Source organism: Sphaeramia orbicularis, chromosome 9 (assembly GCF_902148855.1).
Source record: "Sphaeramia orbicularis chromosome 9, fSphaOr1.1, whole genome shotgun sequence".
In the NCBI taxonomy this organism is placed as follows: Eukaryota; Metazoa; Chordata; class Actinopteri; order Kurtiformes; family Apogonidae; genus Sphaeramia; species Sphaeramia orbicularis.
The window spans coordinates 19,610,621-19,637,432 of record NC_043965.1 but is presented as its reverse complement, the minus strand read 5'-3'; the positions used below and the strand labels follow the sequence as shown (position 1 = coordinate 19,637,432).

At 36.8% G+C, this 26,812-nt stretch overlaps 1 protein-coding gene across 1 annotated transcript in view; it reads right to left on the bottom strand.

The window, feature by feature from the left end:
• fbxl17 (F-box and leucine-rich repeat protein 17) overlaps nt 1-26,812 on the bottom strand; it is a 342,006-nt gene that overhangs the window by 125,652 nt on the left and 189,542 nt on the right. The window contains exon 9 of the mRNA XM_030143655.1: nt 2,443-2,519. Within this exon, the coding sequence (XP_029999515.1) occupies nt 2,443-2,519 (77 nt within the window). The remainder of the gene's footprint in view (nt 1-2,442; nt 2,520-26,812) is intronic.

Below are 26,812 nucleotides of genomic sequence, written 5' to 3'. Positions count from 1 at the left end.
ATTAATTGTTTACATCCCTACTTCAGTTCCTTTAAGAGTTTGGGTTTTCTTGCATGAATTACATGTTTCAGACCTCCCCAACAATGGCTCAATGATGTCGAGGTCAGGAGACTGAGATGGCCACTCCTTCACCTTCACTTTTTTCTGACGTAGCCAATAACAGGTCAAGTTGGCCTTGTGTTTTGGGTCATTGTCATGTTGGAACATCCAAGACCATCCCATGCACATTCTGTCAGGGTACGTAAACTTATGAGCACAACTATAGGTGAGACAATACTATGAAGTAAAAATCACGACAATTAAGGTCATGTTGAAGCTGCACAGACGTCTTAAACAACTCTGAACAGATCGCAGAAACAAAGTTACAATGGTGTCACCTCTGCGACTTCCAGGTATGTAGTTTGTATTTATACAGCATGATACAATTTTACAACAAATGGTGACTTTTTTGACGAGTAAATTTATCTTTTAAACTTTTCCCCCTCATGTGACCGAAATACAATGTTTTCCTAAAAAAAAAAAAAAAAAAAAAAGAAAATAGGACCAATGGCCTTGTATCTCACCAGCATGTTCAATCAAGAATCAATAACAACTTGAATTTGTGAGGTTAGCAGGTTCTGCCTCTATGTTAGAGTCCTGTGGTCTGGATGCAGGAGATCAATCTCCCAATAGAAGTGGGTGGTACTTCGACTGGAGGAGAACTCAACTAATTAAATGAAAGTCCATATATGACTTCCTACCAGTGCTCAGTAGTAACTATATTAATATCCCTAAGCATTTCCATGTTATAGACTGTCAAAATATGGTCTATTATAAGTAAAGCCAAATGTTTAATAATAATAAAAAAGTTGAAATTTCTGTTTTTTTATTATTATTATTATTATTATTATTATTATTATTATTATTATTATTATGTTGAGTTATTATTGGGCCCTAATAATAAGGCTGTAAGTTTCAGCTTTTTTCCCCTGCAGCTTTAACCATTTTATATCAATAATTGCAATGTACATATATTTAAGACAGGGGTGTCCAAACTTTTTTTAAAGAGGGCCAGATCTGATAATGTGGAGACTACCAGGGGCCAGTGGTCCCTTCGGATGTTTTTCGAACAGTAAAAATTACATATAAAAGCACTGTTCTACAACAATTTTATTTTCATTGTCACAATATCATTTTTTTTAAATGGCAATGTAACCAAATCTAAGCCACTCAGGTGTGAACAAGTTAAAAAAAAAACAATTCTGCCTTCCTTTCACACTGGAGTCAGATAACGTAGAACAAACTGTGTGGAGTATCTTAAACATCCAAGAAGTTGATAAAAATCTTAACCCCACATTCATTTTAAACATGACTTAAATGAGTAATCATTAGTCATATATTACTCTGTAATGCAAAGTCTGTTAACATTTCAGATGAAAACATATGTCTCTTACTCTTGTCTTTCACAAAATCATTCAGAAAGTAATATTTGTGTCACATCTACAAGTACATAACACCAGCAGTTAGAGGCAACTAACCTGGCAACTTGGTAGCCTGCCCTGGTGGCGAATTCATTGAACTCCCAGGTTCACATGAAGAGTCACTGTTGTGAGTTTAAAGCAACTTGAATTTGCTTCAATTTTTCGGAACGCTCACTCCCTGCTAGCTTGTCGTATGCGTTAGCATGTTTTGTCTGCTCGTGTCTCTTTACATTGAATTCCTTAAACAAGGCAACAGTCTCTTGACAAATTAGGCAAACACAATCGCCTCGATTTTCAGGGGAAAAAAATTGTAATTCCCATCTCTCCTGGAAGCGGCGGCCCTCACTGTCAACTTTCGTTTTTTTATTTACAGGCGCCATGGTTAGAAATTAGCGAAAAGGGTTCACGGCAAGGTCACAGAACCAGATAGAGTTAGAGTGGTGCTGCCACCATGAGGTGAAAGGAGAAACTGCATTTTGAACCTTTTATGATTCATGTACTCGGTTCAACAGTCCAAGCGGGCCATAAATAATACATTATAAAACCGAAGCTGTGGGCCGTAGAAAATCTGACCGCGGGCCGTGATTGGCCGGACTTTGGACATGCCTGATTTAAGATATCAGCAAACAAATGCAAAATGCTGTTAAAACTTTTGGCTTATTTATGTGTAGTTGATTACATGAAATCCTACAAGTATCCTTCAATGAAACTACCCTGTAGAGTACAGTTTTGTGAGAAAAGTTCCTCAAGTAAATGAAAAACAGAAATAGAAAGAGAACACGTTACTACCCACCTCTGAAACATTACTTTATGCTGTTTGAAACTTTTCAATAATATTTTTACTGTTTGCATGTGTCATAAGAGACGCGCCGTAAAAATCAAATGAGTCCTGAATCATGGTAGTGACTGCGGGTAATAATGAATGTGATAATAATGTTGGAGGTTGACTGCAACAAAGGGACAGTGATGGAAGGTATCCTACCGTGGTCTGTGATTTTACAAGACACGAGATAGAGCTCCTTCAGACTTCTTCCCTCCTTGGCGATGATCTCCACACATCTACAGACAGACGGAGAGAGAAGAAATGTTTAAAGTGTCACTGGAGGCGTATTTTTGTTTTGTATATTGTGTTTCACTTTGGTTTGAAGGCTGTCTTAAAAAAAAACAAACAAAAAAAAAAAAACAGTGAAATCCACACACACATACGGTGGTTTTCCATCTCTTACACACACATACAGAGACTTATTCCACAATAAAGGTTAAACAGTGCGGCTGCAGGGTCATAACTGCTCACATATTCTGCCTCTGCTTCTTTTAACACACACATTAATAATTAAACACCTGATCTGATTAAAGAAGCATGCACTTGCACAGCAGGAGTAGATGTGTGTTTGCGAGTGCGAGCGCGTGCGCAGACACACACATGTATAGTAAGTGTGTTCACTTCAAAGAGGAATATCTGCATTCAGCCCAGTGCCTGAGCCCAGAGGACCTACAGAGAGAAAGTGTGTGTAGAGGAGAGAGAGAGAGAAAGAGAGAGAGCATACACTAGGGAGGGCCAAGGGGAAGATCAGAGTATCTGTATCAAATAATTCTCTTTAAATGATTCTAATGAGAGGAGTATGTGCAACAACTAGATTCTGATCAACGCATTTGACCTATTAACCTTCAGGAGAAAATGTTTTGATCTTTATGCTGGTGTTCTATCATGAATATTTATAAGACAAAAAAAGACAAACTCGCACACACAGCGTACAGCGTTTGTGTGTATAAATATGAAGCGCCGGGGGGAAAAAAAAAAAAAAAAAACGTGATGCTGAACTGTCTTCTAATATTAAAGCTCATGTCAAAGCGAAACAGGGAACAATATTGAGGAATCTGTTCTTTGTAGGAACGTCTTCCGCTTTCACACGCTATGACTGACAACTGAGGTTATTCTGAAATGCATTGCTCATATTCGCTCGCTATCTCCTGGCTTATCTCACCATAGGCCAAGCGTGAAGTGTGAGGGCTTGTTGAGGAAAATCGGGAGCTTCCTTCTCTTTTCGTGTTGTTTGTGCCACATCCTCGCTATCTCGCGAGCGGCGGCGAAAATAGAATGCAGATCAACGGGGGCAATTCAGTACAGAGAAATTTGCTCTCGAACAAAGCCAGATTTGTGAGTGTTGCCCTCGCGCGCCCCTCCAGGACTCATCTAAAGTGACTCCGGGAATGTCATATGATGTGTGACATTTCGCGCCGTAGGATCAAGGAGAAAAGAGATGCAGATGACAGACAAGTTAAAATGTGTGTCATAGTTCTAAAATCCTTGTTTCAGAGTAAAGCCGAAGCTGTTAAAATGTGCACCGGCCTATCTGCTTTAGTTCACTGAGCTGCATCTTCATATTTCACCTTTTCTATTAAATTTCGGTGGCAAGCCTCTCCATGTTATCAGTTCTTGCCTTCCTTACTTTTTCATTCTCCCTCGCTACCTCTGCCTGTTTATATTTTGCTTTCTCCTCTTACACCATCCTGCCCTTTTTTTTTTTTTTTTTTTTTACTTTTTCCATCTACCACACTTTTGCTCTCTCTCTAGATGTGGATAAGAAAAAAAAAACCTCAGCTGCAGAAAGAGTAAAATACCTGTTGCAATTCGTCATTCCTGACCCAACCTTGCGTTGCGGCCATCTTGACACGAAAAATTATTTAATCCTCATCCTACCAGCTGGGGTCCAACTGGACCCCAGGACATGATTTTTACAGGGTGGGGAAGCAAAATGTACAATGAACATTTAGTTGTTTTTTCTCAGCAGGCACTACGTCAATTGTTTTGAAACCAAACATATATTGATGTCATAATCATACCTAACACTATTATCCGTACCTTTTCAGAAACTTTTGCCCATATGAGTAATCAGGAAAGCAAACGTCAAAGAGTGTGTGATTTGCTGAATGCACTCGTCACACCAAAGGAGATTTCAAAAAAATAGAGTGTCCATAAAGACTGTTTATAATGGAAAGAAGAGAATGACTATGAGCAAAACTATTACAAGAAAGTCTGGAAGATACTATTAAAGAAGAATGGGAGAAGTTGTCACCCCAATATTTGAGGAACACTTGCGCAAGTTTCAGGAAGCGTGTGAAGGCAGTTCCTGAAAAAGGAGGACACAGAATAAAAACATTTTCTATTATGTCAATTTTCTTGTGGCAAATAAATTCTCATGACTTTCAATAAACTAATTGGTCATACACTGTCTTTCAATCCCTGCCTCAAAATATTGTTAATTTTGCTTCCCCACCCTGTATATGTCTATGCTGCATCATTCATTGAATAATCACTTTGTGCTAGGAGTTCGTCTGTCTGTATGTCCATATTCGATTGCTTATATTAGTTCCAAAAACAATCTGACATAATGGGTACTGTGTTCAACTTGTTTCAGTAAGTGATGGCGAATAGAAACAGAAGAGCAAGGTACACTGCTGCATAAGCCCTTAGGTCTATTTTAGAGGTAGAGGACAGCTCTGAGGCTGAAGGTTCTGAGACATCCGATAGTTAAAAATCAGGGTGATTTTTTGACCTTTTTATTTCATTCTTCAAAGGGACAGTTTATGAAAATTTGGACTCCATACCTCCATTTAACAAACTCATCAGTCACTTCTGTGCTTTCAGACCTCATCAATGACTGAAAATCTTTGGTGCCTGTTTACAATTAGATCACTACTGATCTCACCTGTCACTGCTTGATTGTCTGATCTTTGTTTTATCTTCAATATAACTCCAGACTGTAGACTATTTGCTTTATCTTGGATTAGTATACCTTTTTTTTTTTTTTTCTCTCTCTCTCTCTCTCTCTTACTCTGCTTATCTTCCAGCAGCTTCATATTTTTTTTAAATTTTCTTATAGACCGGGTGTTGTACTGAGTTATTTGTTGTAAAAAAAACATGTAATAAAATCTAATAAAGATAATTGGAAAAAAAAAAAAAAAAATTAGGGTGATTTGATCATTTGTATCACCCTCATTCTTACACAATTAGTTATTGTAACGGTGTTTTACGATACAAACTGTTTTCAGCCGTAATAAAAACATTTCAAACTTAAATTGACGTTTCCCATCTGTTACTAAGATGTGATATCACCATGGACCCTGGTTAGTAGGATCAGGAAACGAAATATGTTGGTAGGATGAGGGTTAAGCCAGCAGGATTGCAACGTTATGTGGTGTGTCTTGGGGGTCGCAACATTAGGGTTGCTAATGAATGAATAGGCTGGAAAGAGTCAGAGAGGAAACAGATAAAAAGGAGAGTTGGGATGCAGCGGCAAAGGGCGAGGCGGAGTGCATCCTCCGGGAGCTTGTTACACTGTGGCCCAGTCCCCAGGGTCAAAGCAAAAGCAATTAGATCAGACTTCAATGAATGAGGGAGGGGGAGTGAGAGATGGAAAGAGCGTGCAGTAGGAAACGGAACGAGCAGAAATCTTTATACAGGAGATACAGTGGAGTTTGAACAGAAGAAGGGATCCACAGGAGACTGAAGGAAACAAGGGATAAGAAGAAGAAAGACTAAGAGGCTATTAATGAGGCCGGGGAGTGGTAAAATATAGGAGTGAGGACAGAGTAGGGGAGAGTGAGGACGGACTGTGGGATGTGATGGTTAAAGTATGGTTCGTGCCACATGAAAGCAACAAGCTCCCACCAACCTCCACGCGAAAACCCCCACAAGGTTCAGCTGACATGAATTAGTGATCTGCTCACTTTCAATAATGTACCGAGTGTGTGACAAAAGCCCACGTCGGACTCCGTGCGCATACTGAACACCCAGATGGAGGGGATGCTACGGGGAGATAATGACGAAAGGGGGGAAATTAGGATGCAGAGTGGAACAGCACGGAGAGATGGGTTAACTGGACAAGCTGCTGGTGCTGCTAAAAAAGAGACGAATATGAGAAGAGGAGCGATCAGTAAAACTGATGAAGAGAGGGGTAATGTAGATGATGTAGGGATAAAAGATAGACGATGAGCGGTAGGTGGAAGGGGACGAAGCGAAGACGATGACGAGTAAAGAGGAACATGACAGAAATGCGAGTAGAAATTGAGGGGGGGAAAAAAAGCAAAGAAATAAGTTATTTATGAGCGAAATGTGGAAAGAAAAAAAAAAAAGTGATGGAATAGAGGAAGTAAACAGCGCGGGGTGACATAAATGAAGTCTTTGAGAAGTTGAGGGGAAGGTTGATGAGGATGATTTCGAACAATAACCGAAAAATGAGCGCCAGGAAGGAGCGTGAGAGGGCGAGGAGTAAATGATGATGAATAAGACGACAGAAAGCGCGTCGAGTAAAGCGCGTAGTCTCCGCCGCCACAGAGGGACAAAGATGCTCTTGAGAATATTTCGCATGCGTAAAAAAACCGCTCAAAGGAAGCGTTCTGTCATTGTGATGTGGCTGATGTACAGCTCGTCCCTACTCCATTCCACCCCCATTCCAATAACATCACAATAAAACAGTTTCCATGACAACAAAAGGACTGCATGTTTAAACGATTAGTGTTACCGGGAGGCAGGAGAGGGAGACAGGAAGAGAGGACCGAGCCTCATCAGGGGTCAGTGAGTGTTTGGCTCACTGTCATCGCGCTGTCGGCACAAACAGCCAGAGGTAAACAATAAAACTGTCACTTCGCGCTCTATCTCATTCTTACAGTCGCGCACAAACAACATCAAACTTTGCCTTGGTTCTTGGCATTCCCCGCCATTCAGGGAAATTTCTCATCCTCAAACTCAGTCATACGCACATTTTCTATCTATATTAAATTACTCGAGCCACAGAACTGGACCTTGAGGACTCCGCTCAACCCTCAGACATCAGCTTTATTGAATTTTATTTTTGTTGTCAGCCAACTAATGCTGCCTGCCAGAGAATTTAGCCCTTGTTTGACCCGAACCGTAGGCCAAGAAGCTGAATCTTACTGGAGTAAAAAGAGTTAGCTAGTCTTAACTAGTATAATAACATCTCATGATCAAAAAAAAAAAGGACGAAACTGCAACAGTGAACTTGCGATACATGGCGATACATGATGAGGACCTTAAAAAGCAGATGTAACTCTATATTTTCATACCATCGGGAGGGAAAAACATGCAGTAATTTGCAGGGCTGGTACTAAATTGGTCTCTTTTAGTGTTTAGAAAAAAGAAAACTCAATTATGTTACTTCAAAACCATGGTAACTTCATCACTGCTAATTTATCTCGCTGATTAACGAAAGCATTTCCCACAGACTTCACATGTAAATGAGGCCTGAAGGTAGTTAGATTAAGGTGAAATTCCACTGACTGGGGAGCAGATATTTTCCATTTATATTTCCCAAAATTCAATTTGTCCTTCGACCATACTGCCATTACAAGAAAACTGAATCAAGGATATGAGTTTACTAAAAATTATTCTAGTTTATTGGAACAACTTCCCTTACTACTAATTGCAATTGCAAACCAAATATGCATATGAAATGAGCAGTAATTTTCTTTAATATGTCACTGATATGCACCACATGGTATTTTTTTTTGTATTTGTCTATAATTGTGGTGAAGTTGTGGAAAATAAAATCGTAGAACAGCTTTATCTGTGGAGTTGAACCATGTCTGCTTCATGCTGAAGGTTAGATACATGGACATGGTCAAGGGGAGTGAAGTAGAGTTTCCATTTTTATACATTGGCGCTTTGTCAGCCTTGGCTGGTGTATAACCACGAAAAGAAAAGGGAAAAAAAAAAAGATGAAAATTACCAACCAGCAGAATATGCTCAGTGTATCACTAAAAGCTCTCCTGAGGACTTCACACCTTTGACTTTATTTACTGTTTACTCTTCTGTGAAGGCATCTGTGGGTTTTGTTGCACAAAAACCCAGATTTTTCTCTTGATTCTCTTTCTGTCTCTCAGCTCCAGGGTCGTACCAAGGTCGTACCATTTTTCAAGGTTGAAATCTAGCACTTTTCAGCACTTTTAAGGGTAATTTTCAAGTTTTTCCAGTACATCATGAAGTACTGGATCACCTTATCACTGGAATAAAATACATTTTTAACCCCACAAACGTAAAAAAACAAAAACAAAAACAAATGTAATACGGCTAAAATTCACTTAGGGGATCAAATGAGTGGCCATTTTTGTCAAAAAAAAAAAAGTTGTAAGAAATGCATAGAACTGTGTTGAAATAATGCTAATACATTTGTGCACAGACTACTGATATTATTTGACAGTGGAAACTATATTTTCAGAAATATTGGATTTTGAATAGCACGTGTATGTGAAAACTTTTGCTGGTGGACGGACGTGACATTACCCATGATGATCTGGTCAGTACCAGTACTTTATTAGTAATAAACTTATATACTTACTATTGCTAATTATCCTCTTATTCATAAATGTTAGTATTGTGGATCTAAAACAATAACAGCTGACACAAAAACACTAAATGTGGCAGTGGACGGATGTGACATGGTTGTTACAGATCCCATCATACTGATGCTCGGCAGCCATGTCACCGTTTACACTAATGATCCCTGTGCAAAAACTAGGATCAGAATTATTTATTGTATAGTTTATCATCATACTAAAGAGTAAATAACAATATAGAATTGTTATTTCTTTATAAAAATGCTTATTATTAGAAAACTGTTGATTTAAATAGTGACGTGTGACATTCTTAATGTATGTATTGGCGTAACATAAGCAGGATGGATCAGCACCATACTCCATATTGCAACCTGTAAAAATAAAACATGATATGTAGTATATAATCTTGTAAGAAAAACTGGGGAATCTAAAAGAATAGAATATTTGTTTTTCAGGTAAATTCAGTTAAAGTATAACTTGGCCATTTGTGACATGAAAATATAGTATTAATTGTGATGAAATTGGACATTTTTGACCTGAAAACATAGTTCATATGACCATCAACATCTTGCAACATAAGTGAAATCCTGTAAATTTGCATAACTTGCATTTACCAACACAAAGTTCCTTTGGGGATTCACTTATATTGATTTCTGATGCACAAAGACATAAATAAGACCTCTAAGCAAATTTTAGCCGAATAAAAATTTGCAGCTTTTCACGTAATGATCCCACAAATGTAATAACTGTTGCTTATGACAAACGTAATAATTTATACATTTGTGAGATGGTAAAAATCTTCAGTTTTCAAAATGGTAATAACTTCCCACAAATGTATTAAATTAGTACATCACATACATTTAACTAATGCATGCATGAATATTCATTCATCTTTCTTTTTCTTCCCATTTATTCTTGTTCTTTGGATACTTGCCTTTTTAGAATGATCAAATGTTATAGTTCCACCACATGGTACTAATTCCAGATTATTAGGTGTTTAATCACAAATACAAGTGGAGGAACAAAACAGACTGGGCAAAAATGTTGTAAAAGTTTTATTATAAAAGCTTCAGTATGAACTGGATATTATTTATTCTCATTAAGTATCATAGAAGCCTATGTTTGAACCATGTAAATAAATGTCTGAGTAAGATTATGATAATGGAGAAGGTAGGAGCACACTGTGGGAAAATGAGGTATTATGTTTGTGGTAGGCAACTGTTATTACATTTGTGAGATTATTATGTTAAAAGTTGCAAATTTCTATTAAATTTGTGGTTTATTACATTTGTGGGAGTTATTACGTTTGTGGGGTTAACATACATAATTGTCATAATAATATGCATTGTATTACGCTATGAATATCTAAAATTAGGTTTCATAATAGCAAAATACAAAGTTTTATCCAAAAAGAAGGGAAGCCACTTGCCATTCTTCAGGAACACTCGCCTCGAGCCAAAGATTAAATTAAATTAGTCGACCTGAGAGCACCTGGTAATTTTCTTTTTTGACATAAAGTTTTATTTTCCAAACTGTATCACCTCTCTGTAAGTAACTTTGGCTTGGTATCTAATTTGGGAGTTAATATTTAAAATAAATGAATAAATAAATCACATCATTGAGTTATAATTGCAAGAACTTTCAAGCATTTAAACTGAAATTCAAGTACTTTTCAGACCTTGAAAACATTACATTAAAATTCAAGCATTTTCAAGGATTTAAGCACCCGTACGAACCCTGTTAGTCCCAAATTCTTTTTTTTTTTTTTAACAATTTTAAACATTTGATTACTTTTGTCTACCTTTTGTTTTGCAGAAAAAAATGTGCAAAATTTTTGGCCAACACTGATACCAATATCTGTTAAACTGACACCAACACCGAAGTTTTTCTGTTTCTTTATTTTGTTTTTGTTATTTATCCCCCTTTGACAAAGAAATATTTATATTATCATTATTAGTCATTATAAAATTAGTTGCTGTTTTCAGTCTTTCAGTCACTCATCAGATTATGTTTGGAAAAGAAAAAAATAAATAATCTTCAGGGTATCTGCAAGTTTGAGACCAAATATATGAATTTTTAAGACATTTTTCAAGACATCTTAGATCAAATGTAAGACCTTATTTTCACAAAAATAACAGTAAAGTGGGGCCTCGTAGTTATTATCTTAAACCAGTCTTAAAAATGCTGAAATCCAGCAAACATTACATTTCTATTTCTCCACGACAAACGTTTCCACTGCTAAAACTCATTCCTGAACCCCTCCACCCATCAGTAATTGTAGGAAACTCCACTCATTCCTATCTCCATTATGATTAAAATAAACACTAATCACAAATTTGACCTTTCTTTCTTTTTTTTTTTTTTTTTTTTTTTTACAAATATTTCAAAGCAAATATAACGATATCATTATGTGTGGGGATTAATTATGATTTTTAAAGATAATAATGGCCTTAATTAAGGACAACCAAATTAGAGACTTTTTAAGGCTCTGAGAACATCCTGTTTATTACAATACAATGGATTTTCTACTACTGTACTACTGCCATCATTGAAAAGACATGTTTCAATACCAATAATAGCTGAAATCTGCGAATATCAGTCGTTACCATTCACTGTGTCATGTATCTGTGCATTCCTAGTGTAGGTCGGATGTACAGCAAATATCAGTTAACCCTTAAAGACCTAAACAGCTGCCACTGACCAAAAGCATCCGCTAATTAAAAATGTACGATAACTTCTGAACAACTAATCCTATCAGTACATTTAAATAATTCAGGTAGATGTAGTTTCTCAGTTGCATCAGATGTGTCTTATTTGGACGTTCAAAGCCTCCACAGTAAACATGGAAATGCTCTCATTTTATGCAACATGGATTTACCAATAAAATCCATGGCAGCAATTGTAGATGCTTGTTTTTCCATTCAGTTAACCCTTTAACAACGGCAATCTCTCCGGCGCTGCATTTTGCACTTTACAGCATTCAAATTACTGTAACTCCTGTGCCATTTGCGCTATATACAAAATTCAAATGGCATTGGAAAGATATTTAGCTTTCAGATACTATATAACACTTCATGGCAGCAATGTGAGACTCTATTACAAGGGCAAAGGAACTGTTTCAGAGGCTTCCACACAGGCTAAAAAATGCCTGGGAATAATAATGAAAAAAAAAAAAAAAAAAAAGAAGCCATAATATGGGTACTGAATGTTCAAGACCAAAAGGCATGTTTGAGCAGATGTGAAATAGTAGAAAGTTTATTTCTGCAATCTCAAAAAGTTCTGTTATGGACATTTACAGTTGTTTCTGATAATAAATATGCAAAAAACTTCAAGTCTGTTTTTTTTTTTTCTTTTTTACTAAAACACACTGTTTTAAGCATTTATCATTTTTAATAATGACAACACTGGTCAACAACAAATTTATTGTTTAAGTTTTTTGAGCTGATTTAGGATAATTTTGGTGTGCTGAATCCAAAAATCACATTAATTTTGCTCAATCAGGTTGACTTTCTGAACTATGCTACATATTGGCTTTTTAACATTTTTGCTTACATTTATGGATATTTTCACATCATATGATACAAAATTCTTTCATATTTCTTGCAATAAACAAGTTCTGAAGATTTTATTTTTGCCAATTTATGATTAATGTTTTTTTTAATATTACAGGTGAATGAAATGGCTTCGACTAGAAGATCTTGCAAAAATAAGCCTGACGTATTCTGCTACATCTGCGGTGAATACACCATTGTACCTAACAGGAATCCTGTTAGAAAATGATTTTTTTTTCTCTTAAAACCTATTTTGGGTGAGAACTATATAAAAAATCAACTGATAAAGTCACAAAAATGTAATCAATGTTGTGAGAAGATCAAATTTTTCAAAATCAAATTAGCAAAAAAACCTGACCTGATTGAGAAAAACAGATGTCATTTTTGGATTTAGCGCTGCAAAATGGTCCTAATTCAGTCAAAAAAACCTAGACAACTTGCAAAAAACATTTTTTTGTAACCCAGTGTAATCAATGGCCAGATTATAAAAGTTAAACTCTTCCTGAAAACAAAAGTGCAAAAAAAAATTAGCAAAAAATACTTTTTTTATTGCTAAGAAAGCATGAAGACACCTAGGTGGCCTGTTTTATATTGGCAGTCTTCCAAGGGTTAATGACATATTTTCCTTCAGTTTTTGGTTTTTATATTAAACCTTTTGAATTTACTCTGAGCTAATTAAGAAGCAAAATAAATACCTGATTTTGACCACAAAAAAAAAGCCAATTTCAGAGGGCACTATCATGATATATCACATATGAAAGGTTAAATGTAGAGGAAAATTCATTTGGAAGTTGCAACAGAAATAGTTCAAGGCCTTTAAGGTTTAAGATCAGATATACAAATATACAAATACACAAAGACAAATATTCCCTGTTGAAAAGGAGGGGAATATACAAGCCTGACTTCTGATTCCAAAAATGTCCATAAGCAGCACACTGCAGAAGAACTACAAGACAGAGGACTAGAAATAAGGGACGGACAAAGGGACTGAGGGACAACCTAGTTCTTATGTGTGTTGCTATGTAGTGTGTGTTGTGTGAATGCATTCATATGTCTTCTGGAGGTGAGGCTAATCTTCTTTTATACAGCACAGCTAGAAGTATCCAAGCAGACAGGCAGCAAGAGGAAGAATAGTAACAATACTTGAGAGAAACAGAGGTCCATATTTATCACAAAGACTGCAGACGGTCTTCCAACCAAACAACATGTGTAGCGCTTCTCTTTAGCTAGACAATCACAATGGAGCGGCAACAAAGACGCTGCTGGGAGAAAGGCTGTAGGTAGGTACACTAGCACAGCGCAGACCAACACAAGGCCTTGTCTCATCCTGCTCCTCGTACCGTCCACAATTACACGGCTGTCTAGCCACACAAAAGGAGCAGGGAAACAGAAATGGATGATTTCAGAGAGAAGTGGGTAAAAAAGAAAGAAAGTAAGCATGAAATGTATGAAGAAAAGCAGTTGAAGGTCTGAGGAGAGGTTGAAAACATAAAAGGAGGAGGAGGAGGAGGAGGAGGAGGAGGAGGCAGGAGCAGTGACAGACGAGTCTTCAGAGCTCCATGGCTGTCTTTAGACTTAATGAAATGGAAGGGCGGAGCAGCAAAGAGGAGGAGAGCAGGGCAAGATAGAGGTTTATACTTCTGAGGAGAATGCTCTTGCAAAAATGATTCTTGCTGTAAATTTTTTTATATCACCCATAAATCCATACATGAGTGTAAGGAAACCGAGGTTCTGCTTCCTCAGACAATGCGCTACACTGACTTTCTGGAATCCCCTGGACCAAAAAAAAAATAAAAAAAAACAACAAAAAAAAAAAAACTTTAAGGCTTTTTTTCATTGGGGTAGTATAAATGGAAATAAAATGCCCAATACCTCAAAAGAGCCCTATGGTAAGCAAATATTCACTATACTGAGGAAAACAACAATCTTAAAATGGACCAATACAAGTTTTATTGAGTAAGAAAATAAATGTTATATGTTGCAATATATTGTTTTTGAAAATGCTGACCCTTCTATAATGTGTGTACTATTGGACTATTGAACCATTGTTCTGTAGCAAAAATATCATAATTATAACTGTGTTTTCAGCAGAATAAAAGTACAGACCTATCGAATAGGACATGTTTTCACTGCAGAAGTCATATTTAATGTTTAAAATGTGTTTAAAGGATAGCTAATTGCTCCTTAGTTTAAAAAATAAAGTAAATTTATAAATAATTTCTTGTTACTTTGCACACTCTTCACATTAATCCATTTTATTGTGTGTTTTTGTAAATAATACATGCATATACATTAATGTTAATGTAGATTCACCAGAGCATTATGCAATACAACACACTGAAAGTGAAATAAATTCCAATAAACCTACAGCTACAGTCCCACTACATCCCATTTGGTTCTTAAATGTAACCGTGGCACAAAGTTTTCATGGGCATTTCTCATGTTTACTGTTTTATGATAAAATTACAATTCTAGTGGCCAAGGCAATGAGATACAGTTTTAGCTCTATCTGTTTCAGTGTGTGTGTGTGTGTGTGTATGAGTGTTTGTGTATGTGTGTTTAAGTTCCAGCCGTCTGAATCAGGGTCTGCTTCAGCAATTAGGGCCTGGATGATTTCCCAGGCTAGCCTGCTGTACCCACTGCTCAAATGAGAATCACATTCCTATTGTGTTCCACCACGGTTAATCATGTTTTTAAACGACTCGGCAAAACGGCAGGGCATTCCAGCAGCTTGTCATCGGTCTGCTCAAAAATGTGCCGATGGGGTCATAACTGGAGCCATAAATGCCCATCATCCTCTGCAGCTTTCCTGTCCAACCTGTGCTTTCCGTTTGTCTGAGAAAGGAGAATTTGGTGCAGAATGAGCAGTACTTTGCAGGTCAGCATAGCTTACTGAAAGTAAAAAATACCAAAGGTCTAATATGTGCTGTCTCATCTCATGCAGGGTTCTACAAAGCATTTTCCCAAGTGTAAGTACATTGGAATTACAGGATAAAACAATTCAAATAGTGCACAAAGCGGCTGTCAGTACTCAAACATCAGTAGATCTACACTAGCAGCTGGTCATGTACTTGTTCTATTCAAAAGTGCATTAGTCCAGTTGAGATATTATGATATGAATTAACTCATGACAGTTAGTTCACATAACCATCTCCCAAAAAAAAAAAAAAAAAAAAAATAGTGTCAGTCACAAGCCAGTCGATTTGTCCGTCAAAAACCAGAGGGAAAAGCCAGCTAAGCACTTTGAGAGGTTAAGTGGCAGTTATTCACTTGAAGCTCATCCAAATGGACAGCCTGTTGCCTTGCCAACACAGACAGCCCTCCGTGATGCACATGCACAAACGGCATTTTAAAGCAGCTTCTCGGTTGCCAGCGGAAACCAGGCCGGCTTGACATTGCTTGCACAACATGGATCTCTGATGGATCTTCGCTTCTACCTCGGCGCTTCCTCCCTCTGCACTGAGAGAGTTTCCCCCGAAGACATGCAAGCGAGATACTCACCTGTAAATTAACAAGTGGTTTCTGTAGAGCAATGCCATGCCCCTATCTTTCTCCATGGTCTGCACACCGCGGCCACAACACAATAAATAACTGGAGGAGAAGATGAGCACTGCCCTGTGGCAGATGGCGATAACACTTACAGCCCCAGGTCTGAGTTGACACAGTGGTGTTTGTGCCTCTATGTGTGTGTGTGTGTGTGTGTGTGTGTGCATGTGTGTGCTCAGGAAAGAAAGTTAGTGCAGCTCTGCCCACGAGACCAACAGTTAAGTTAAAGATGGCTGCCCATGATAAATGCTGCTGTGTGGAGTAAAAGCGCTGAATTCATCTGTCTTTGTGGTACGCTCTGAAAAATGTAACAGGGAAAAAATGTATTAAACTTCTCAGTTTAAATATGTACAGGGTGGGGAAGCAAAATTTACAATGAACATTTAGTTGTTTTTTCTCAGCAGGCACTACGTCAATTGTTTTGAAACCAAACATATATTGATGTCATAATCATACCTAACACTATTATCCATACCCTTTCAGAAACTTTTGCCCATATGAGTAATCAGGAAAGCAAACGTCAAAGAGTGTGTGATTTGCTGAATGCACTCGTCACACCAAAGGAGATTTCAAAAAAATAGAGTGTCCATAAAGACTGTTTATAATGGAAAGAAGAGAATGACTATGAGCAAAACTATTACAAGAAAGTCTGGAAGATACTATTAAAGAAGAATGGGAGAAGTTGTCACCCAAATATCTGAGGAACACTTGCACAAGTTTCAGGAAGCGTGTGAAGGCAGTTATTGAGAAAGAAGGAGGACACATAGAATAAAAACATTTTCTATTATGTACATTTTCTTGTGGCAAATAAATTCTCATGACTTTCAATAAACTAATTGGTCATACACTGTCTTTCAATCCCTGCCTCAAAATATTGTAAATTTTGCTTCCCCACCCTGTATGCGGTATATGTCTAAAATAAGGAATCTATGGCTTGAAGAACATTTATTGGTTCACAGAAAACTAACATCTTGGGTTGTAAAATATAGGCCGAATCCATGACAAAACCTCTGTGGTCTCAAGTTGAGAGATGTATGTTATTTTTCCCTGGCTGCATTGAGTATAATATCTATTTCTCAGTCTCTTTATTAAAATACAAGAAAAAATAGGTGAATATTGAGCACTGCATTAAAAACTCACAAAAAATACAAACTACATGGCTTCTACAGGAGTCTACTTTTTGTCATGTTCCCATGACAAAAAGTAGACCCAACAATAAAACCTGGCGTAAAACATTAGAAGATTAGTTCAGGAAATGTCATATCGTATGTGCAGAAGAGTTCAAGACATGTTACAAAGGAAAGTCACACTAAATACTGGACAATTCAGTCTGGTTTTTTTTTTTTTTTTCTCTGAAATTCTTGATTTTAATGCTGTTTTATATTTCAGTTCTATCTTGTTACAGACACTAAGAAATCCATACATTATAATAAAGCATTCTACTCTTGCTGAAACAACAAACCTACTTGTGGCCTAAAACTTTTGCACAGTACTGCATGTGTAAATTGCTGCTCAATAAAATATATTTTTTATATTTATTGTTCAATCATTCCCCTTCTTTGTAAATTAATTTTAAATTAATCTAATTGTTTATTCTCAGTTCAGTTCATTTAAAGGAGTGGTATGCTATGTTTGGGTCTGAATTCCTCATTAATTCAACTCCACAGGTCTATCTTCAACCCTATTTCTGAGTAATGACACCAGAAAGGTTGTTTTGAGCGCTGGCCCTTTAAATGCACATGAGCAGGTTCATGCCCCGCCCCCTCCAGGTTGTTGGCTGTGCTGCTCTGTCCCATTCAACTAACAGCTGAACATTTTAGGTAACTGGCTCTAAGTTTGGACATATTTTCAGTATGGACTACAACCGCTGCTGCTGGCAAACAATTATGGCGTACTCTGAGAAATGTTCATCAGAAGTCATGACCTTACATGTGCAAATGTTGAGATGTAACTAGTTATAGATGTAACAAATTAAGCAGGAATTACAACAGGTTGTAGAAATCCACTCGATTTTTGCTAAAATGAATATAAAGATAGCTTTGCAGCACCTGGAGGGTTCAAATTCAAACTTTTGGAACTATTAGGGTCCAAATACACAAATAAATGTACCAAAGACCAAAAATATGACCCCTTTAATGAAAACCACTATTCTTCTCTCTGTTTTTAAATCACACTCCACTCACTCAAAACAAATTAAAAACAGCATGAACCCAACTAAAGGCCAAAAAACTGAGTTTTCAACCAAACTGTAGATTTGGAGATTTATTTGACCCTTACTCAAAACATACATAAATAACAAACAAAATGTGTGTTTGAATGAACATTCCACAAACCTATTAAATGTCTAATGTGAAATGTACAAGGACAGTCAAACAAATATGCAGAAATTAAAGTTGTAGGTGTGAGGAATGAGACTTACCAGTAGACCACAAAAATATATCAGATGTGATCTTTTAGGAATTGAGTTCTTATTTGTAGCAGATAAAAACATATTTCTAAAAATCTAATAAAAAAAAAAAAGCTGTTTTGTAAAAGAGGTATGTTGAAAGTAATGCTAAAATAGGCAGCAATGTCAAAACACATTCCACAACGCAAATCTTAAATGCAGAGCAGGCAACACTGGTCAACAAAAAATTTATTGTTTAAGTTTTTTGAGCTGATTTAGGATCATTTTGGTGTGCTGAATCCAAAAATCACATTAATTTTGTTCAATTAGGTCAACTTTCTGAACTATGCTACATATTGGCTTTTTAACATTTTTGCTTACATTTATGGGCATTTCCACATCATATGATATAAAATTCTTTCATATTTCTTGCAATAAACGAGTTCTGAAGATTTTACTTTGGCCAATTTATGATTGTTTTTTTTTAATATTACAGGTGAATGAAATGGCTTCGACTAGAAGATCTTGCAAAAATAAGCCTGACGTATTCTGCTACATCTGCGGTGAATACACCATTGTACCTAACAGGAATCCTGTTAGAAATTTTTTTTTTTTTTTCTCTTAAAACCTATTTTGGGTGAGAACTATATAAAAAAATCAACTGATAAAGTCACAAAAATAATCAATTTTGTGAGAAGATCACATTTTTCAAAATCAAATTAGCAAAAAAAACCTGACCTGATTGAGAAAAACAGATGTCATTTTTGGATTTAGCGCTGCAAAATGGTCCTAATTCAGTCGAAAAAACCTAGACAAATTGCAAAAAACATTTTTTTGTAACCCAGTGTAATACACTCAATGCAACCAGTTAATAACAGCATCTTGTTTAAGGGGCTAAAGGCAACAGCCAGTCTGACTGTGATAGATTAAGGTGGGCATGCCCCTCAGGGCTGCATATTGTAACTCTTCTGCTCCGTGTCCACACGCAGAAAGAGGTGAACTATCACCATGTTTACCAATAGACCTGACACAGTGGCACACTGTAACACACAGAGTACACCGTCCACCCACTCAGCCATGGCTAATTGCTCCGCACTTTGATTACTGCCATCTATTTTAATGAGAGCTTACCAACGCATTCTCTCCTGCCCACTCTCTCTGTCAAACACACATGCAAACACGGTCAATGCATGCAAGAGAGTGCCACTTGGACACACACACACACACACACACAGAGGGAGCTGAACGAACACTGTGTACCGTGTTGGTTGTGATGGCAGGAAATTGGAGGGTGTTCATTAGGCTAATGGATAAGAAGAGGAGGGGAGCAGAGTGATGAAAAGTGGAGAAAAGGGAAGGAGGGAAGAAGGGAAGCCACTGAATTACATCACGACAAATTTTGTACAATAGTTCGACAAGTCACGACGAGGTGCAGCGTGTAATTTCCTTTACTACCATGATAGAGAGGGATACTTCAATTACACAGGCTGACTTTAATTATGCTGAATTTGCCTCATAACTTGGCTCCTGTTGAGAACAAATGAGCTGTTACATTTTTTTGGTGCTAGCGCTCTGTACTCCTGCGGCTCAGCTGGATGGACTCGGCTTCATTACGCTCACCAGTTTACCGGCGCGCACACACACCAAGACGACAAAGTTTAATCAATGGACTCACACTGATCAGACGACTCACAGAGAGCAGAGACAGTAGATAGTGAACTGGACAGGTCCGCTGATCGATGAGGAAAATGTGTGCTTTCCTCTGCAGCTTTGGACACCCTTTACTTTCCTTTGCACAGGCCATGGATACTGTACTTATGGTCTTGTACTCTAGATACTTATTAAAGCAACAGAAGAAGTGAGTGATTTCAAGCCCTTGGTATGCACAACTGAAATGTGATAAATATATAGGCTAATTCATCAGGAACTACATATCCACTGAGCTCAAGCATTACCACACTGTAAGACCGAATAAGTTGAGTTTGCTTAAAAAATTTGAGTATACCGATTGCCTTAAAAAATTTAAGTAATGAAAACGTGAGTGTATTAAACTTAAACGTTTGATTTGAATGGAATTGCTGTTTTAAGTACAACACACTAAATGCCAAGTTAACCCTTTCATGCATGAATTATGAGAACCTTAATCAAGATGTTTTTCCCCAAGTGATTTTTGTTCCTCTTTGGGCATGAAAAACAAAAAAACAATGAGATTGATTTTTTTTTTTTTTTTTTTTTCATGAAACGATTTTTCGTGGAGTTACAAAAATGTCCACTCAGCTGGACACCATGCGTTTAATGTTAGAAGCAAATAAACATGTATTTACAGATATACTATGTGAAAACTATGAAATAAAAACATGTTTAATGCAGATAATCTGATGTTTTCTCACATTTTATCATACTCTAATACTAGCTATTACTCATTTCATGGAGATAATATGCAAAAAAATAATAATAATAATTGGTTAAAAAAAGCAAAATAATAATAAAAATAATCCTGTTAATTACAGTCTAATAACAATTAGCTTTTTTTTTTTACACTCTAACATGTTACTGCAGATTAGGTTTATCTAGAACAGCAAAGTTCCAGTAATGGTATGAAATGCAGTGTATAGGATGATGCATAAGTGTCCATTGTATATGGAACTAAAACCACAAAATCCATGAATATACAAGAGAACACCTTTGAACAGCTGTCCACTGTAGTGACCACTATGCATGAAAGGGTTCATTTAACTTCAAATTTGTTGCAACATCAATTGCTCTGTATAATCACTAGACTTAATCCATCAGTTCATCGTACTCATTTCCATGTTGATTTAAATTAAAATCTTTTGCAATATAAATTATTTATGAAATTATCCAAACAACTATATTGTAGCACGGATGGAAGTTAGCTTAGTGTGATTTGCCAGTACAGGAAGTGCTTTTAATCTAGGAAGGCATAAAGATTTACATTGAACAGGAACAACCAATGATGAACAGGAAAGCCATTGTTCAGCCTATGGCTCTCATTCATAGTGCAGCTCTACAAAAATACAAAAACAAACACAAAAAGGCCAATAAACATTGCCATACACACATTAAGTCAAAATTAACACTAACACCACAACCCTGCTGAACCCCTGCACATAAAAATAACACATTTTCAACAACATGCCAAATACCCACAATGCAATGCGGAGATAAAAAAAAAAAAAAAGATCCGGTCATGACTAAAACTTAGTGATTTAAATCCATTCAACTTAAACTTTTTCGTACTTTCGACTATGTCTACAAATTAGTAGAATATGCAGGCTTTCCCTAATTTTAAAAAAGACAATATTGTGAATAAACATTTTACATGACCAATAAAAACTAATATTTGACTAATATTCCTGTTTTCATGCTTCTGCACATACCACATTAAAAACATACTGGTGGCAGACCGATACCTTTTTGGAATTTATTTATTTATAATGTATGGATTTTCTCATATCTATAAACCTATTGATGTTTTTTTTTTTTTTTTTTTTTTTTTTTTTATCATAATGTTAAACAGTAGATGTGTTTCTCCTTCTGTACAGAAATGTGAAGTACTCTCTGGAGGGTCCAATCAAGCAGTAACACATGGACAAATTTCATGTTCAACAGTCTCTGTCATGTAAGCAGAGTAACTTATATGCATGTATTATAGATATTTGAGTAGGAATTTATAAGCACTTTAACATTATGTATAACAAAATTTGGGAAGATAAAATTTTTTGGTGAAACATGTCAAGTTACTGCTCTGTAACACAATTTTTTAAACTTTACGCAAACATTCAAAACATGCAGTTCAGAAACTGATATCAAGTAGGACAAAATTTTTTTAGATATTATGTTCAACTATGCTGAAAATATATTTTGGAGTAAAATATTGAAAAGTCTCTGTTTTATTGACATGAGAATGTGGTAATACGTGGACAGGCTGACATAGTAACACGTGGACAACTCTTTACCATTGTATGCATCACCCAAAATGTTGATTTATTTTTTAAAACAAAAAGCCATATATAATCACAATGCTTTATTTAATGTATTTAATATTAACAGTGTTATTTACAACTTGTGGTGGTCCATACTGATATAGGTAAATTACAAATAGAGAGTAATTTCTCGGTAACAGTTCACAGATAGTCTTTTTAAATGTGACCAGTGTATGAATTCACAAATTTCATCATTCAGACTTCTAATTTGTCAAAGTAATAGATGTTTAGACTTTTTCATGTCTTTTTGTTAATTTAATGCAGCCTAGCAGAAGGTTCAGAACTTCTCCTGTACTGTGTAAGTGGTATTTTAAAAAGGATAACAGTTCCATAAAATAGAGATCTTTAGCTAAAAAATGAGCCCACTTGATAAATGAAATGTGCAAATTTACTTTTTCATGATGATGTTTACTTTCGCTTGATCAGACCGTGGAGTATCCATCTCAACAAGAAAGGATCTTTGTCTTTATTCCAGTTCACTGTAAACAGGGGCCATATGACATAACCTGCAGTAAATCTCATAAATTAGATTCATTCTCCAAATGCACTATATACATGTCGAAAGAATGCTCATAAAATCAGAAAAATATTGGCATGTCCCACATATGTGAATCAGAAAACACTCCATTCAGACAAAGGCCTTGTGTGGTATATCCAAGTGGAATATGCAGTGTATATGACAACTGTCAAACACAGAATACTGTCAAATTCAGAATAACAGTGGAACATTAGTGTGTATGTAAGTGTACTCAGTCACATCCTGAAATGATAAAAGCTACTCAGTTGTTAGAGCTTCACTTGCTTTTTTTGTTTTCTCAAACTAATCTTCTGTAACAGCAGTTTAACCCCAAAAGCTTCTTTCCAGATATACCCAAAGACAAGACAGCAGCAGAGTAACTGGGAGCAGACAGCACATCACAGATCTAAATTTGGAAAATCAGTTTTTCCACAACACATTAGCAATCGAAATTTATTACAGATACATCTTTTGCAAAAGTGCATACAGGCTGTCATCATTTTTAGCTTACTATAGTGAGTTTTATGAGTCTGAACAGTGCATGTTTTGATTATATACAGGGTGGGGAAGCAAAATTTACAACATTTTGAGGCAGGGATTGAAAGACAGTGTGTGACCAATTAGTTTATTGAAAGTCATGAGAATTTATTTGCCACAAGAAAATTGACATAATAGAAAATGTTTTTATTCTATGTGTCCTCCTTCTTTCTCAATAACTGCCTTCACACGCTTCCTGAAACTTGCGCAAGTGTTCCTCAAATATTCAGGTGACAGCTTCTCCCATTCTTCTTTAATAGTATCTTCCAGACTTTCGCGTAATAGTTTTGCTCATAGTCCTTCTCCTCTTTCCATTATAAACAGTCTTTATGGATACTCCAACTATTTTTGAAATCTCCTTTGGTGTGACGAGTGCATTCGGCAAATCACACACTCTTTGACGTTTGCTTTCCTGATTACTCATATGGGCAAAAGTTTCTGAAAAGGTATGGATAATAGTGTTAGGTATGATTATGACATCAATATATGTTTGGTTTCAAAACAATTGACGTAGTGCCTGCTGAGAAAAAACAACTAAATGTTCATTGTAAATTTTGCTTCCCCACCCTGTATGTATGTATTTTGTGTATTCAGTACTGAGAAAACAGTCTGGAATTGGGCCAGTCGCTGTGACATATGCACAATTTATACTATACCAAACCAATCACAAGTCTGGGGGCGGGTGTTTTGCAGTGCGTCATATGCGCTGGCTTCTTTTTGTCGCGGGTCAAAGTCAGTTCCAAGTCTGCAAATCTATTTAAAACAGTTGTCGGTTGTTTATTTGATTCAAAAATAAGGATTGATTTACACATAACACCCTGTATTGTTAAATTTCTCTGACAAAAGTGTCACGTCCGTCTTATCTGTGATTGGTTTACTCTGTGCCTATTAGTCCCGCCTTCATATTTGGATTCAAGCCCCGCGATTCCAGACGGATTTCTCATTGAGAAAGACAGATGGCTGGCCAGGCTAGTATGTAAAAGCCATAAACTGTCTCTGCTGCACATCACTTTCATACACTGTCTTCTAACTATATGTATCATCCCTAGGAAATAAAAAAATATATATATCAATTCTACTATTTCAGACTCACTGATTCTGACATGACCAGAGTATCTGAAGGGATTCCTTAACAGATAAGATAAATGTGCATAAAGGAAGAAAGTAAACTTGAAAACACTCAAAAAGGAGAAAAGACAGCGGTGTGTAAGGAAAGAGTGCATTAGAGAGATGGAGCGAGACAACCGCATTTTAACCACAGCTATGCCAGATCACATCGTTACCCTCCGTCTCATCATTTTACGAGACGTTCGGTCTTCCATGAAACTAGTTCAACATGTCTACTATAACGATCGGCAATACCACACACACACACACACACACACACACACACACATGCACAATCATAGCTGGAAACCATAGTTCCAGGAAAACATACCAAAACGAGGTCAGATCTGGTGTCAACAAACTGTCAAATAGTAAAGGTCAAAACATGTAGCCTCCAATTTTAAGCATCCGAGTGTATCAATTTACAAAAGTTTTATTTGTACTGTAAACTTTATGGCCTAACACGTCTGACCTCTACCTCTTAACCCCTGACTGGGTCGTCTGGGTGTTTCACATCAACCCCGACCTTGACTCATGTCTGCCACCACGTCCATGACCGCAAGGTATCACTTAAACACTTTAAACAGCAGCTTAATATAGCAGAAATGTGTGTGAAGCTCTAATAAAAAGCATGACTCTGTATGAGCTCCAGGAGCCTCATATCTTGAGGGTTTCCTTTACAACAGAACATTTTTAATGCTATAGCTGTTGTGGCGTTCCTATCACCTCATTCATATAGCCTAACACCTCCTCCTACTGGATATTATCACTGAATTGTCCTGTTTGATTTACAGCCCATAATGCCTTCCCGTTCCCTTGGTGGTGTTATCTTAATATTAAAGAATAACACCTTAGCAATAAAACACACATGGTACGCTACAAATAAAAGCCACACATGAAAAAAAAAAAAAAAAGGCGCTGAATAGAGGAGGGCTCAGGCATATACTGAATAAACTAGCTGCTAATCCAATTGTTTCCTATGTGGGGAGACTAGAGGGATCCCTAATGAGAAACTGGTGGCTAAATAGCCATGATGGTAATAACAGTGGGAGCGTCCCTCAGAGCAAGCATTTGACTCTGGTGACACACAGCCATTAGGTATTCATGAAAACAGATGTTGCTAGCCTCGCCAGCTCATTGGCCCAAACACCCTTCGAAAAAGCCAGAATCCTAAATGAATTTCCCAGCGGAACATGTTGTTTGATCCCATGCCAAGAAAAAGTGAGGAGATTTTCATGCTATAGCGAGATGAGGAGAAGGATGAAGAAGGACGAGGAGGAAGGGGGGGTGGGGGTGGGGTGGTAAGAAAAGGGAGAGGGAAATGCAGTTTATCCCTCTTGATGTTGCTGTCTTGTCTACCTCACAACGCCGCTTCATCACCAAACCTCATCTCTTTCTCCTTAAGTCCAAAGATGCCATCTTTAGCATACACTGAAGAAACAAAATCCTATTAGCTTGATAGCAAAGTGAATTTGTTGAAGCAGTCTCAAGCAAGCGACGCTCCAGTGGCTTATCACTGGCTAAGCAGACAGAGCTTAAGCAAGACGAGGACAGAGGAAAAAGGGTGAGGAGACGGAAGGAGGGGGGAATGGAGGGGGGGGGTTAGGTAGTTTTATTTACATACAATCCTGTTTAAATACAGTTGATTATGTCTGTTTTCTATTTAGAAAAAGATGGGGATTTGTTTAACTACGTTCACTGTTATTAAGTGGGTAAAAAGTTAACAAAAAAACAATATTAAATACAGTTTAAGTGAAAATAAATTAGAAAAATATGAATTTTATATTTCCTTGAGTAAATTTAGCAACAAAAGACAAAACCATGTACTATAAATTAAACCATCTATTTACTGTTTTAAGCTTAAATACATTCAAACACATACAACCTTGATGAAAATTGAAAATAACAGTAGTTGTTGATCTGAAAATGACAATGAGTCATTTCTGAATGATCTAAAATGTCAAAGTTCAAACCACGAACAATGAGTCTACAAAAGAATATGATGGCATTTGAAGAGTTCTGCTTTGTAGGTTTATTGCTCTTTTTGTTGCCTCTCATTTCCTGTGTTCATCTTTATCTTGTCAAAAAGGTGAATCCCAATGAGAACAAATTCACCTGAAAAAACAAAGAGAAGGAGAAGGCGGAAAACTATGTGGAACCAGATGTAATGTATTCTTTCCTTCACGTAAGTATTGATAGTGCAATCATCATACTTACAAAGGTCTATTTAGTGCACTGGCAAATTGACCAGGGTTGGTGGTTTAGAGAGAGGCAGAGGGAGGAAGACAGAGTAGAAGAGGAACAGACTTTAATAGACAGTGTTGTTGATGGATGTGATTATAGCC